Raw genomic sequence first — 15,764 nt, 5'->3', positions numbered from 1 at the left:
CGGTGAACAGATTATTGGTGAGTAAGTGCCGCTTGATAGCACTGTCGACGACACCTTCCATCACTTTGCAGATGATTGAGAGTAGTCTGATGGGGCAGTAATTGGCTGGATTGGATTTGTCCTTTTGTGGACAGGACATACCTGGGCAATTTCCATATTGTCGGGTAGATGCCTGACTAACTTGATTGAATTTTTTGAGCAGGTAACAAGGAGGATCGATGAGGGTAATCATTTATGTAGTCTACGTGGATTTTAGCAAGGCTTTTGACAAGGTCGCAAATGGCAGACTGGTCAAAAAAGTACAAACCCATGGGATCCAAGGGAGAGTTGGATCCTACATTAGCTCAGTGGCAGGAAGCAAAGGGTAGTGGTTGACGGGTGTTTTTGCGACTGAAAGACTGTTTCCAGTGGGGTTCCGCAAGGCTCAGTACTAGGTCCCTTGCTTTTTGTGGTATGTGTTAACGATTTGGACTTGAATGTGGGGGGCTGGATCAATAAGTTTGCAGATGACACAAAAATTGGCCGTGTGGTTGACAGTGAGGAGGAAAACTGTGGACTGCAGGACGATATCAAAAGACTGGTCAGGTGGGCAGGAAAGTGGCAAATGGAATTCAATCAGGAGAAATGTGAGGTAATGCATTTGAGGAGGGCAAACAAGGAAAGGCAGAACACAATAAATGGGAGGATACTGAGAGGTGTAGAGGAACAAAGGGATCTTGGAGTGCATGTCCACAGGTCCCTGAAGGTAGCAGAACAGATAGATAAGGTGGTTAAGAAGGCATGCGGGATACTTTCCTTTATTAGCCAAGGTATAGAATATAAGAGCAGGGAGGTTATGCTGGAACTGTATAAAACATTGGATAGGTCACAGCTTGAGTACTGCGTACAGTTCTGGTCACCACATTACAGGAAAGATGTGATTACACTAGAGGGGGTACCGAGGAGATTTATGAGGATGTTGCCAGGACTGGAGAATTTTAGCTTTGAGAAAAGATTGGATAGGCTGGGGTTGTTTTCTTTGGAACAAAGGAGGCTGAGGAGAGATTTAATTGAGGTGTATAAAATTATGAGGGGCCTACATAGAGTGGATAGGGAGCACCTATTTCCATTAGCAGAGGGGTCAGTGTCCAGGGGGCATAGATTTAAAGTAGTTGGTAGAAGCATTAGACGGGAGCCGAGGGGAAATTTTTTCACCCGGAGGGTGGTGGGGGTCTGGAACTCACTGCGTGAAAGGATGGTAGAGACAGAAACCCTCAATTCATTTAATAAGTACTTGGAAGTGCACTTGAAGTGCCGTAACCTACAGTGCTGTGGACCAAGTGCTGGAAAGTGGGATTAAGCTAGATAGCTTTTTTTCGGCCGGCACTGACACGATGGGCCGAATGGCCTCCTTCTGAGCGGTAACTTTAACTTTCTATGACACAGCGAAGACAACAGGTCCTGACAACATCCCGGCTGTTGTGCCGCATCTCTAACCAGTACAGCTAGAACACTGGTATCTACCAGACAATGGAAAATTGCCCAGGTATGTCCTGTCCACAAAAAGCAGGACAAATCTATTCCAGCCAATTACAGTCCTATCAGCTTACTCTCAATCAGCAAAGTGATGGAAGGTGTCGTCGACAGTGCTATCAAGCGGCACTTACTCACCAATAACCTGCTCACCAATGCTCAGTTTGGGTTCCGCCAGGACCACTCGGCTCCAGACCTCATTACAGCCTTGGTCCAAACATGGACAAAAGAGCTGAATTCCAGAGGTAAGGTGAGAGTGACTGCCCTTGACATCAAGTCAACAATTGACCGAGTGTGGCACCAAGGAGCCCTAGTAAAATTGACATCAATGGGAATCAGGGGGAAAACTCTCCAGTGGCTGGAGTCATATCTAGCACAAAGGAAGATGGTAGTGGTTATTGGAGGCCAATCATCTCAGCCCCAGGACATCGCTGCAGGAGTTCCTCAGGGCAGTGTCCTAGGCCCAACCATCTTCAGCTGCTTCATCAATGACCTTCCCTCCATCATAAGGTTAGAAATGGGGATGTTCGCTGATGATTGCACAGTGTTCAGTTTAATTTGCAACCCCTCAGATAATGAAGTAGTCCGTGCCCGCAAGTCCTGGACAACATCAAGGCTGATAAGTGGCAAGTAACATTCATGCCAGACAAGTGCCAGGCAATGACCACCTCCAACAAGAGAGAATCTAACCACCTCCCCATGACATTCAACATTACCATCGCCGAACCGCCCACCATCAACATTCTGGGGCTCACCACTGATCAGAAACTTAGCTGGACCAAACACATGACTGCCATGGTTACCAGAGCAGGTCAGAAACTGGTTATTCTGCAATGAGAATCTCAGTTCTAGAATCCCCAAAGTCTCTCCATCGCCAACAAGGCACAAGTCGGGAGTGTGATGGAATATTCTCCACTTGCCTGGATGGGGCAGCTGTACAACACTCAAGAAGCGCGACACCATCCCAGACAAAATATTACTTCAAGCTGACCATCCCCTGGCCCACGGTGCCACTGCCCCAGGAGCTGACCATCCCCTGGCCCACGGTGCCACTGCCCCAGGAGCTGACCATCCCCTGGGCCACGGTGCCACTGCCCCAGGAGCTGACCATCCCCTGGGCCACGGTGCCACTGCCCCAGGAGCTGACCATCCCCTGGCCCACGGTTCCAACTGCCCCAGGAGCTGACCATCCCCTGGCCCACGGTTCCAACTGCCCCAGGAGCTGACCATCCCCTGGCCCACGGTGCCACTGCCCCAGGAGCTGACCATCCCCTAGGCCACGGTTCCACTGCCCCAGGAGCTGACCATCCCCTAGGCCACGGTTCCACTGCCCCTGGAGCTGACCATCCCCTAGGCCACGGTTCCACTGCCCCAGGAGCTGACCATCCCCTGGGCCACGGTTCCACTGCCCCAGGAGCTGACCATCCCCTGCCCCACGGTGCCACTGCCCCAGGAGCTGACCATCCCCAGGGCCACGGTTCCACTGCCCCAGGAGCTGACCATCCCCTGGCCCACGGTGCCACTGCCCCTGGAGCTGACCATCCCCTAGGCCACGGTTCCACTGCCCCAGGAGCTGACCATCCCCAGGGCCACGGTTCCACTGCCCCAGGAGCTGACCATCCCCTGGCCCACGGTGCCACTGCCCCTGGAGCTGACCATCCCCTAGGCCACGGTGCCACTGCCCCAGGAGCTGACCATCCCCAGGGCCACGGTTCCACTGCCCCAGGAGCTGACCATCCCCTGGCCCACGGTTCCACTGCCCCTGGAGCTGACCATCCCACTGGCCAAGTGGAACATATTTTGGGGAGTCTTGCATTGGAATCGGAGGAGAAGGACAAGTGGGAGGGAAAAGAGTTGGGAGCCCTTGGTTCTTTCAACAGTACCACAATTACAATCAACATCTGACACAAACACTACAGCTGGTAGGTTAGTATATACTAATAAGTGAAGATAAATGGCAGCCAAAAAGTGCAAAGAAATTGAGCAATTTTGACTGATCAACTTTGTAATACTTGTGTCTTTGAAAAGCAATCCACGGTTTTGGATGGTCAGTTTTCTATTGATTACTCATTTTTGGGGGTTTTTTTTTTGCTACTTTTGATTTGCTTCCATTTAGTTAATTGGATTGTCGCTCAGTTCACACACACACACACACACACGTGATGATTTGAGGCAATCAATTTTTTTTAAACCAACAAACGAGTGATGCTTTGAAACGTGTGGCGTCACATTCCCACATGGTGCAAGGCTTTAGATTTATAGATTAACTGGCTGGAAAACATTTCCAAAAAGTATGATGGAAAATTTTCACTTTTTGGCAGACACAAGAAATACAACATTGTTGTCTTTGCAAAGGGCAATGGAGTCACCGTAACCTTCTGGATTATTGAATTTCCCCGTAGTCGCTGATACCAGTAACTTTGTTTAGGCACAGCCAGCAATAATCTAACAGTGGGTAATCCTCACAGTTCATCTAGTTATATAAAATCAGAAGAGTCTCAATAAAACACCACTCACCTGCCCAAAATCTCTAGAAGCTCTGCAATTCCATTATGGTGTTCGGTTTCATATATAAACCTAAAGTAAAAGAATGGGGTTAAAAGGAAGATTTAACACCACCAATCATAGGATTAAAGAATCATACAGGAGGCCATTCGGCCCAGCGTGCCTGTGCCAGCTCTTTGAAAGAGCTATCCAATTTAGTCCCACTCCCTAGCTTTTTCCCCCCATAACCCTGCAAAATCCTCCTTATCAAGTATTTATCCAATGTTCAATATACTTTTCAAGTATATATCCAATCCAATCATCCAAGAAAAACAATAATTCAACCATTGTTAGCTGAATTAATGCAACATGAGGTACTGCAATGTTTGCCAGGGTCAGGAACTGTACAGCAACTTTAGCAAGCATTGATGCAGCCAAGAAATTCATTGGAATAAAGTTCTGTGTAAGATGATGGTACAATCCACAAATATAAAAGTCTATCACAGTAGATTCTTCCTGTACAGTGTGTAGACAGGATAACCAGAATGAACAAACTCCTTTACCTGAGGGCAGCAGCAAAATACACACTCAGCCAGGGAAGGGGAAATCAGCCAGGCTTGCATGTTTTTCATTATCCAGTGACTCAGTGCGCGTGCACACGCACGCACAAGGGTTTGATAGGGTGGAACGAAGGCTGGCAAGGAGAATGTGGAAGAAATCAAGCATCGAGGTGACAAGGTGTAGCCAGCGAGGGAGATAGAGTCAGTGATCAAGCCTCAAGGTTTCTGGTGGGAACTGAACGGGATGATGATGAAAACACCCAAACATTTCCTTCAGAAATTTTCATTTTAAAAAATGGATCTGTGCAAGGCATAAAAATACTTTTACTGAAAAGTACTGGATTCTTCTGTAGAAAATCTGACTGCATTTTGTCTTAAAAGCTTCACTGACGTCAATATTTACATCAGCACACAAGAATGGTCAGGTACAACGTTCCTCATGGTTGCAAATGTGGGAACGCAGCCTGGGCCTGTTGACTGATCTGAATCATTGAGAACCCAACACAGCTCGCTTCAGGGGTGACCGATGATCACAATCCTGCGCCACCAATAACCACACACTCTAATTCTCCCTGGAGAACTACTCATTACGTATTCATACTGCACTAGATATTTCTGTAAGGAGTCGCACAACACCAGGTTATAGTCCAACAGCTGTATTTGAAATCACAAGCTTTCGGAGCTGTCCTCCTTCGTCAGGTGAGTGAACACTTCACCTGACGAAGGAGAAAAGCTCCGAAAGCTTGTGATTTCAAATAAATTTGTTGGACTATATCCTGGTGTTGTGCGACTCCTTACATTTGTCCACCCCAGTCCATCACCAGCATCTCCACATCATAGATATTTCTGAACAGGAGATTATGATTGAGGGCGTGTCAGCACACTCCATATCAAGATTTAATAGCAACTAAAAAAAACCAAACAAGAAACCACGAATGCTGGAAATCAGATTAAAATCAAAATGCTAGAAATGCATAGCAGAGCAGCCAGCACCTGGACCTCAAACAAGCAACTAGGAGGGGACAGCACCTGGACCTCAAACAAGCAACTAGGAGGGGACAGCACCTGGACCTCAAACAAGCAACTAGGAGGGGACAGCACCAGCTGGGGCAACTGGTCCTCCAACCTTCAGGTGGAATCACGATTTTGAAAAGAAAGTGAAAGGTCCCCAAGTTTAGTGCGGCCAACTAGTCATCAAGCATGAACTTCACAAGTCAACACATCCCATCGACGTTTCCCCCTCCTCTCCTGATGGTGGCGCACGAGGGCCCCTCCAGTACTTGGATCTGCAGATCTTCATCTGCAAGTCGAGGCAGCGATCAGGAGGCTACTGGGTCTGAAATGACGGGGCAGTAGGGCCAAGCACAATCCTGTCCACACTCAAATGCCCATACAAGTGCACTTCAATTCCCAGAAAGGGCCATTAGGTAGTGAACAGGAGCAAGAACAGCAGCAGATTTTTCGTCCCCTCAGCCTGGGGGCCCTAAAGCCAACTGCAGCACCCCAACTGCTACACCAGCTGAGATCAGCTGACTTGGCACAGACCAGGAACAGCAGCTAACCCTGGGACCTCGTTGGTCTGTGGAGTCCAGTATCCATTAAACAATCAGGTAGGGAAGACTGCTTAATTCATGGAAGAGAGAAATTTATTCACTCAGGGCACAAAATTTAACACAGGATAATCAAATAATACAACATATTAATCAGCCACTTTCCACAGATGGAAGCGCTTCAGCACACATCCATTAACATCTGGACTTGCACTTCAATTTGAGGGATTTGTTTTTTGGAAATTTAAAACTGTGCAGAGAGTTTGATAGAATTGCATGCTGAGTATTAGACACGTGTAATGCTGCTAGTCAAAGATTTATTTCAAGCAGATGAGACTGCAAATCAAGTTGCCATTTAATTGGAACATGGTGCCAGTAATGGAGAGAACCGACCAGGTAAGTAAGCAGTAGCACCAGGAACACAGTTGACAAGATACAGAGCTTGTACAAGGCCCTGCGTCAGTATAATCGAATACACAAAGAACAGAATTCAAAATCCCTAACATTATAACTGAAGAGAGTGGTAGAATCTAACCAGCAACGAGCTAGGATGACACATAGTGACACCAATATTCCCGGCCAGAATGCCGATGCTGGAGAAATCCCCAGTCAATCACGTCTGGAGACCGCACTGCTGCAAGTGACTGGGATTAACCTAACACACATAATTTGTATTATGTAACTATCCCCCACTCTCTGAATGTTCCTGGTGGAATAATCAATTTGTATCATGTAACTATCGTCCACTCACTGCATGTTACTGGAGGAATAATCAATTTGTATTATGTAACTATCGTCTACTCACTGCATGTTACTGGGGGAATAATCAATTTGTATTATGTAACTGTCCCCCACTCACTGCATGTTACTGGGGGAATAATCAATTTGTATTATGTAACTATCCCGCATTCACTGCATGTTACTGGGGGAATAATCAATTTGTATTATGTAACTATCCCCCACTCACTGCATGTTACTGGGGGAATAATCAATTTGTATTATGTAACCATCCCCCACTCACTGCATGTTACTGGGGGAATAATCAATTTGTATTATGTAACTATCCCCCATTCACTGCATGTTACTGGGGGAATAATCAATTTGTATTATGTAACTATCCCCCACTCACTGCATGTTGCTGGGGGAATAATCAATTTGTATTATGTAACTATCCCCCACTCACTGCATGTTGCTGGGGGAATAATCAATTTGTATTATGTAACTATCCCCCACTCACTGCATGTTACTGGGGGAATAATCAATTTGTATTATGTAACTATCGTCCACTCACTGCATGTTACTGGAGGAATAATCAATTTGTATTATGTAACTATCGTCCACTCACTCCATGTTACTGGGGGAATAATCAATTTGTATTATGTAACTATCCCCCACTCACTGCATGTTGCTGGAGGAATAATCAATTTGTATTATGTAACTATCGTCCACTCACTGCATGTTACTGGGGGAATAATCAATTTGTATTATGTAACTATCCCCCACTCACTGCATGTTACTGGGGGAATAATCAATTTGTATTATGTAACTATCGTCCACTCACTGCATGTTGCTGGGGGAATAATCAATTTGTATTATGTAACTATCCCCCACTCACTGCATGTTACTGGGGGAATAATCAATTTGTATTATGGAACTATCCCCCACTCACTGCATTTAACTGGAGGAATAATCAATTTGTATTATGTAACTATCCCCCACTCACTGCATGTTACTGGGGGAATAATCAATTTGTATTATGTAACTATCCCCCACTCACTGCATGTTGCTGGGGGAATAATCAATTTGTATTATGTAACTATCCCCCATTCACTGCATGTTACTGGGGGAATAATCAATTTGTATTATGTAACTAACCCCCACTCACTGCATGTTACTGGGGGAATAATCAATTTGTATTATGTAACTGTCCCCCACTCACTGCATATTACTGGGGGAATAATCAATTTGTATTATGTAACTATCGTCCACTCACTGCATGTTACTGGTGGAATAATCAATTTGTATTATGTAACTATCCCCCACTCACTGCATGTTACTGGGGGAATAATCAATTTGTATTATGTAACTATCGTCCACTCACTGCATGTTACTGGAGGAATAATCAATTTGTATTATGTAACTATCGTCCACTCACTGCATGTTGCTGGAGGAATAATCAATTTGTATTATGTAACTATCCCCCACTCACTGCCTGTTACTGGGGGAATAATCAATTTGTATTATGTAACTATCGTCCACTCACTGCATGTTACTGGAGGAATAATCAATTTGTATTATGTAACTATCCCCCACTCACTGCATGTTACTGGAGGAATAATCAATTTGTATTATGTAACTATCCCCCACTCACTGCATGTTACTGGGGGAATAATCAATTTGTATTATGTAACTATCGTCCACTCACTGCATGTTACTGGAGGAATAATCAATTTGTATTATGTAACTATCGTCCACTCACTGCATGTTGCTGGAGGAATAATCAATTTGTATTATGTAACTATCCCCCACTCACTGCCTGTTACTGGGGGAATAATCAATTTGTATTATGTAACTATCGTCCACTCACTGCATGTTACTGGAGGAATAATCAATTTGTATTATGTAACTATCCCCCACTCACTGCATGTTACTGGAGGAATAATCAATTTGTATTATGTAACTATCCCCCACTCACTGCATGTTACTGGAGGAATAATCAATTTGTATTATGTAACTATCCCCCACTCACTGCATGTTACTGGGGGAATAATCAATTTGTATTATGTAACTATCCCCCACTCACTGCATGTTACTGGGGGAATAATCAATTTGTATTATGTAACTATCGTCCACTCACTGCATGTTACTGGAGGAATAATCAATTTGTATTATGTAACTATCGTCCACTCACTGCATGTTACTGGAGGAATAATCAATTTGTATTATGTAACTATCCCCCACTCACTGCATGTTACTGGGGGAATAATCAATTTGTATTATGCAACTATCGTCCACTCACTGCATGTTACTGGGGGAATAATCAATTTGTATTATGTAACTATCCCCCACTCACTGCATGTTACTGGGGGAATAATCAATTTGTATTATGTAACTATCCCCCACTCACTGCATGTTACTGGGGGAATAATCAATTTGTATTATGTAACTATCCCCCACTCACTGCATGTTACTGGGGGAATAATCAATTTGTATTATGTAACTATCGTCCACTCACTGCATGTTACTGGGGGAATAATCAATTTGTATTATGTAACTATCGTCCACTCACTGCATGTTACTGGAGGAATAATCAATTTGTATTATGCAACTATCGTCCACTCACCGCATGTTACTGGGGGAATAATCAATTTGTATTATGTAACTATCCCCCACTCACTGCATGTTACTGGGGGAATAATCAATTTGTATTATGTAACTATCCCCCACTCACTGCATGTTACTGGGGGAATAATCAATTTGTATTATGTAACTATCCCCCACTCACTGCATGTTACTGGGGGAATAATCAATTTGTATTGTGTAACTATCCCCCACTCACTGCATGTTACTGGGGGAATAATCAATTTGTATTATGTAACTATCCCCCACTCACCGCATGTTACTGGGGGAATAATCAATTTGTATTATGTAACTATCCCCCACTCACCGCATGTTACTGGGGGAATAATCAATTTGTATTATGTAACTATCCCCCACTCACTGCATGTTACTGGGGGAATAATCAATTTGTATTATGTAACTATCCCCCACTCACTGCATGTTACTGGGGGAATAATCAATTTGTATTATGTAACTATCGTCCACTCACTGCATGTTACTGGAGGAATAATCAATTTGTATTATGTAACTATCGTCCACTCACTGCATGTTACTGGGGGAATAATCAATTTGTATTATGTAACTATCGTCCACTCACTCCATGTTACTGGGGGAATAATCAATTTGTATTATGTAACTATCCCCCACTCACCGCATGTTACTGGGGGAATAATCAATTTGTATTATGTAACTATCGTCCACTCACTCCATGTTACTGGGGGAATAATCAATTTGTATTATGTAACTATCGTCCACTCACTGCATGTTACTGGGGGAATAATCAATATGTATTATGTAACTATCGTCCACTCACTCCATGTTACTGGGGCAATAATCAATTTGTATTATGTAACTATCCCCCACTCACTGCATGTTACTGGGGGAATAATCAATTTGTATTATGTAACCATCGTCCACTCACTGCATGTTACTGGAGGAATAATCAATTTGTATTATGTAACTATCCCCCACTCACTGCATGTTACTGGGGGAATAATCAATTTGTATTATGTAACTATCGTCCACTCACTGCACGTTACTGGGGGAACAATCAATTTGTATTATGTAACTATCCCCCACTCACTGCATGTTACTGGGGGAATAATCAATTTGTATTATGTAACTATCCCCCACTCACTGCATGTTACTGGGGGAATAATCAATTTGTATTATGTAACTGTCCCCCACTCACTGCATGTTACTGGAGGAATAATCAATTTGTATTATGTAACTATCCCCCACTCACTGCATGTTACTGGGGGAATAATCAATTTGTATTATGTAACTATCGTCCACTCACTGCATGTTACTGGGGGAATAATCAATTTGTATTATGTAACTATCCCCCACTCACTGCATGTTACTGGGGGAATAATCAATTTGTATTATGTAACTATCCCCCACTCACTGCATGTTACTGGGGGAATAATCAATTTGTATTATGTAACTATCCCCCACTCACTGCATGTTACTGGGGGAATAATCAATTTGTATTATGTAACTATCGTCCACACACTCCATGTTACTGGGGGAATAATCAATTTGTATTATGTAACTATCCCCCACTTACTCCATGTTACTGGAGGAATAATCAATTTGTATTATGTAACTATCCCCCACTCACTGCATGTTACTGGGGGAATAATCAATTTGTATTATGTAACTATCCCCCACTCACTGCATGTTACTGGGGGAATAATCAATTTGTATTATGTAACTATCCCCCACTCACTGCATGTTACTGGTGGAATAATCAATTTGTATTATGTAACTATCCCCCACTCACTGCATGTTACTGGAGAAATAATCAATTTGTATTATGTAACTATCGTCCACTCACTGCATGTTACTGGGGGAATAATCAATTTGTATTATGTAACTATCCCCCACTCACTGCATGTTACTGGGGGAATAATCAATTTGTATTATGTAACTATCCCCCACTCACTGCATGTTACTGGGGGAATAATGAATTTGTATTATGTAACTATCCCCCACTCACTGCATGTTACTGGGGGAATAATCAATTTGTATTATGTAACTATCCCCCACTCACTGCATGTTACTGGGGGAATAATCAATTTGTATTATGTAACTATCCCCCACTCACTGCATGTTACTGGGGGAATAATCAATTTGTATTATGTAACTATCCCCCACTCACTGCATGTTACTGGGGGAATAATCAATTTGTATTATGTAACTATCGTCCACTCACTCCATGTTACTGGGGCAATAATCAATTTGTATTATGTAACTATCCCCCACTCACTGCATGTTACTGGGGGAATAATCAATTTGTATTATGTAACTATCCCCCACTCACTGCATGTTACTGGGGGAATAATCAATTTGGATTATGTAACTATCGTCCACTCACTGCATGTTACTGGGGGAATAATGAATTCGTATTATGTAACTATCCCCCACTCACTGCATGTTACTGGGGGAATAATCAATTTGTATTATGTAACTATCCCCCACTCACTGCATGTTACTGGGGGAATAATCAATTTGTATTATGTAACTATCGTCCACTCACTGCATGTTGCTGGGGGAATAATCAATTTGTATTATGTAACTATCCCCCACTCACTGCATGTTACTGGGGGAATAATCAATTTGTATTATGGAACTATCCCCCACTCACTGCATTTAACTGGAGGAATAATCAATTTGTATTATGTAACTATCCCCCACTCACTGCATGTTACTGGGGGAATAATCAATTTGTATTATGTAACTATCCCCCACTCACTGCATGTTGCTGGGGGAATAATCAATTTGTATTATGTAACTATCCCCCATTCACTGCATGTTACTGGGGGAATAATCAATTTGTATTATGTAACTAACCCCCACTCACTGCATGTTACTGGGGGAATAATCAATTTGTATTATGTAACTGTCCCCCACTCACTGCATATTACTGGGGGAATAATCAATTTGTATTATGTAACTATCGTCCACTCACTGCATGTTACTGGTGGAATAATCAATTTGTATTATGTAACTATCCCCCACTCACTGCATGTTACTGGGGGAATAATCAATTTGTATTATGTAACTATCGTCCACTCACTGCATGTTACTGGAGGAATAATCAATTTGTATTATGTAACTATCGTCCACTCACTGCATGTTGCTGGAGGAATAATCAATTTGTATTATGTAACTATCCCCCACTCACTGCCTGTTACTGGGGGAATAATCAATTTGTATTATGTAACTATCGTCCACTCACTGCATGTTACTGGAGGAATAATCAATTTGTATTATGTAACTATCCCCCACTCACTGCATGTTACTGGAGGAATAATCAATTTGTATTATGTAACTATCCCCCACTCACTGCATGTTACTGGGGGAATAATCAATTTGTATTATGTAACTATCGTCCACTCACTGCATGTTACTGGAGGAATAATCAATTTGTATTATGTAACTATCGTCCACTCACTGCATGTTGCTGGAGGAATAATCAATTTGTATTATGTAACTATCCCCCACTCACTGCCTGTTACTGGGGGAATAATCAATTTGTATTATGTAACTATCGTCCACTCACTGCATGTTACTGGAGGAATAATCAATTTGTATTATGTAACTATCCCCCACTCACTGCATGTTACTGGAGGAATAATCAATTTGTATTATGTAACTATCCCCCACTCACTGCATGTTACTGGAGGAATAATCAATTTGTATTATGTAACTATCCCCCACTCACTGCATGTTACTGGGGGAATAATCAATTTGTATTATGTAACTATCCCCCACTCACTGCATGTTACTGGGGGAATAATCAATTTGTATTATGTAACTATCGTCCACTCACTGCATGTTACTGGAGGAATAATCAATTTGTATTATGTAACTATCGTCCACTCACTGCATGTTACTGGAGGAATAATCAATTTGTATTATGTAACTATCCCCCACTCACTGCATGTTACTGGGGGAATAATCAATTTGTATTATGCAACTATCGTCCACTCACTGCATGTTACTGGGGGAATAATCAATTTGTATTATGTAACTATCCCCCACTCACTGCATGTTACTGGGGGAATAATCAATTTGTATTATGTAACTATCCCCCACTCACTGCATGTTACTGGGGGAATAATCAATTTGTATTATGTAACTATCCCCCACTCACTGCATGTTACTGGGGGAATAATCAATTTGTATTATGTAACTATCGTCCACTCACTGCATGTTACTGGGGGAATAATCAATTTGTATTATGTAACTATCGTCCACTCACTGCATGTTACTGGAGGAATAATCAATTTGTATTATGCAACTATCGTCCACTCACCGCATGTTACTGGGGGAATAATCAATTTGTATTATGTAACTATCCCCCACTCACTGCATGTTACTGGGGGAATAATCAATTTGTATTATGTAACTATCCCCCACTCACTGCATGTTACTGGGGGAATAATCAATTTGTATTATGTAACTATCCCCCACTCACTGCATGTTACTGGGGGAATAATCAATTTGTATTGTGTAACTATCCCCCACTCACTGCATGTTACTGGGGGAATAATCAATTTGTATTATGTAACTATCCCCCACTCACCGCATGTTACTGGGGGAATAATCAATTTGTATTATGTAACTATCCCCCACTCACCGCATGTTACTGGGGGAATAATCAATTTGTATTATGTAACTATCCCCCACTCACTGCATGTTACTGGGGGAATAATCAATTTGTATTATGTAACTATCCCCCACTCACTGCATGTTACTGGGGGAATAATCAATTTGTATTATGTAACTATCGTCCACTCACTGCATGTTACTGGAGGAATAATCAATTTGTATTATGTAACTATCGTCCACTCACTGCATGTTACTGGGGGAATAATCAATTTGTATTATGTAACTATCGTCCACTCACTCCATGTTACTGGGGGAATAATCAATTTGTATTATGTAACTATCGTCCACTCACTGCATGTTACTGGGGGAATAATCAATATGTATTATGTAACTATCGTCCACTCACTCCATGTTACTGGGGCAATAATCAATTTGTATTATGTAACTATCCCCCACTCACTGCATGTTACTGGGGGAATAATCAATTTGTATTATGTAACCATCGTCCACTCACTGCATGTTACTGGAGGAATAATCAATTTGTATTATGTAACTATCCCCCACTCACTGCATGTTACTGGGGGAATAATCAATTTGTATTATGTAACTATCGTCCACTCACTGCACGTTACTGGGGGAACAATCAATTTGTATTATGTAACTATCCCCCACTCACTGCATGTTACTGGGGGAATAATCAATTTGTATTATGTAACTATCCCCCACTCACTGCATGTTACTGGGGGAATAATCAATTTGTATTATGTAACTGTCCCCCACTCACTGCATGTTACTGGAGGAATAATCAATTTGTATTATGTAACTATCCCCCACTCACTGCATGTTACTGGGGGAATAATCAATTTGTATTATGTAACTATCGTCCACTCACTGCATGTTACTGGGGGAATAATCAATTTGTATTATGTAACTATCCCCCACTCACTGCATGTTACTGGGGGAATAATCAATTTGTATTATGTAACTATCCCCCACTCACTGCATGTTACTGGGGGAATAATCAATTTGTATTATGTAACTATCCCCCACTCACTGCATGTTACTGGGGGAATAATCAATTTGTATTATGTAACTATCGTCCACACACTCCATGTTACTGGGGGAATAATCAATTTGTATTATGTAACTATCCCCCACTTACTCCATGTTACTGGAGGAATAATCAATTTGTATTATGTAACTATCCCCCACTCACTGCATGTTACTGGGGGAATAATCAATTTGTATTATGTAACTATCCCCCACTCACTGCATGTTACTGGGGGAATAATCAATTTGTATTATGTAACTATCCCCCACTCACTGCATGTTACTGGTGGAATAATCAATTTGTATTATGTAACTATCCCCCACTCACTGCATGTTACTGGAGAAATAATCAATTTGTATTATGTAACTATCGTCCACTCACTGCATGTTACTGGGGGAATAATCAATTTGTATTATGTAACTATCCCCCACTCACTGCATGTTACTGGGGGAATAATCAATTTGTATTATGTAACTATCCCCCACTCACTGCATGTTACTGGGGGAATAATGAATTTGTATTATGTAACTATCCCCCACTCACTGCATGTTACTGGGGGAATAATCAATTTGTATTATGTAACTATCCCCCACTCACTGCATGTTACTGGGGGAATAATCAATTTGTATTATGTAACTATCCCCCACT

The 15,764-nt window shown here is 42.2% G+C and overlaps 1 protein-coding gene across 2 annotated transcripts in view; it reads right to left on the bottom strand.

Annotated features, from left to right (window-relative positions):
- Window positions 1–15,764, bottom strand: part of ppp2r5d (protein phosphatase 2, regulatory subunit B', delta) — a 219,395-nt gene that overhangs the window by 38,199 nt on the left and 165,432 nt on the right. For both annotated transcript variants that reach the window (XM_067977160.1, XM_067977157.1), the window contains exon 8: window positions 4,030–4,089. In XM_067977160.1, the coding sequence (XP_067833261.1) occupies window positions 4,030–4,089 (60 nt within the window). The remainder of the gene's footprint in view (window positions 1–4,029; window positions 4,090–15,764) is intronic.

Source organism: Heptranchias perlo, unplaced genomic scaffold (assembly GCF_035084215.1).
Source record: "Heptranchias perlo isolate sHepPer1 unplaced genomic scaffold, sHepPer1.hap1 HAP1_SCAFFOLD_131, whole genome shotgun sequence".
Taxonomy (NCBI): Eukaryota; Metazoa; Chordata; class Chondrichthyes; order Hexanchiformes; family Hexanchidae; genus Heptranchias; species Heptranchias perlo.
The sequence above is the reverse complement of the archived record's forward strand: the minus strand, read 5'-3'. Positions and strand labels throughout refer to the sequence as shown.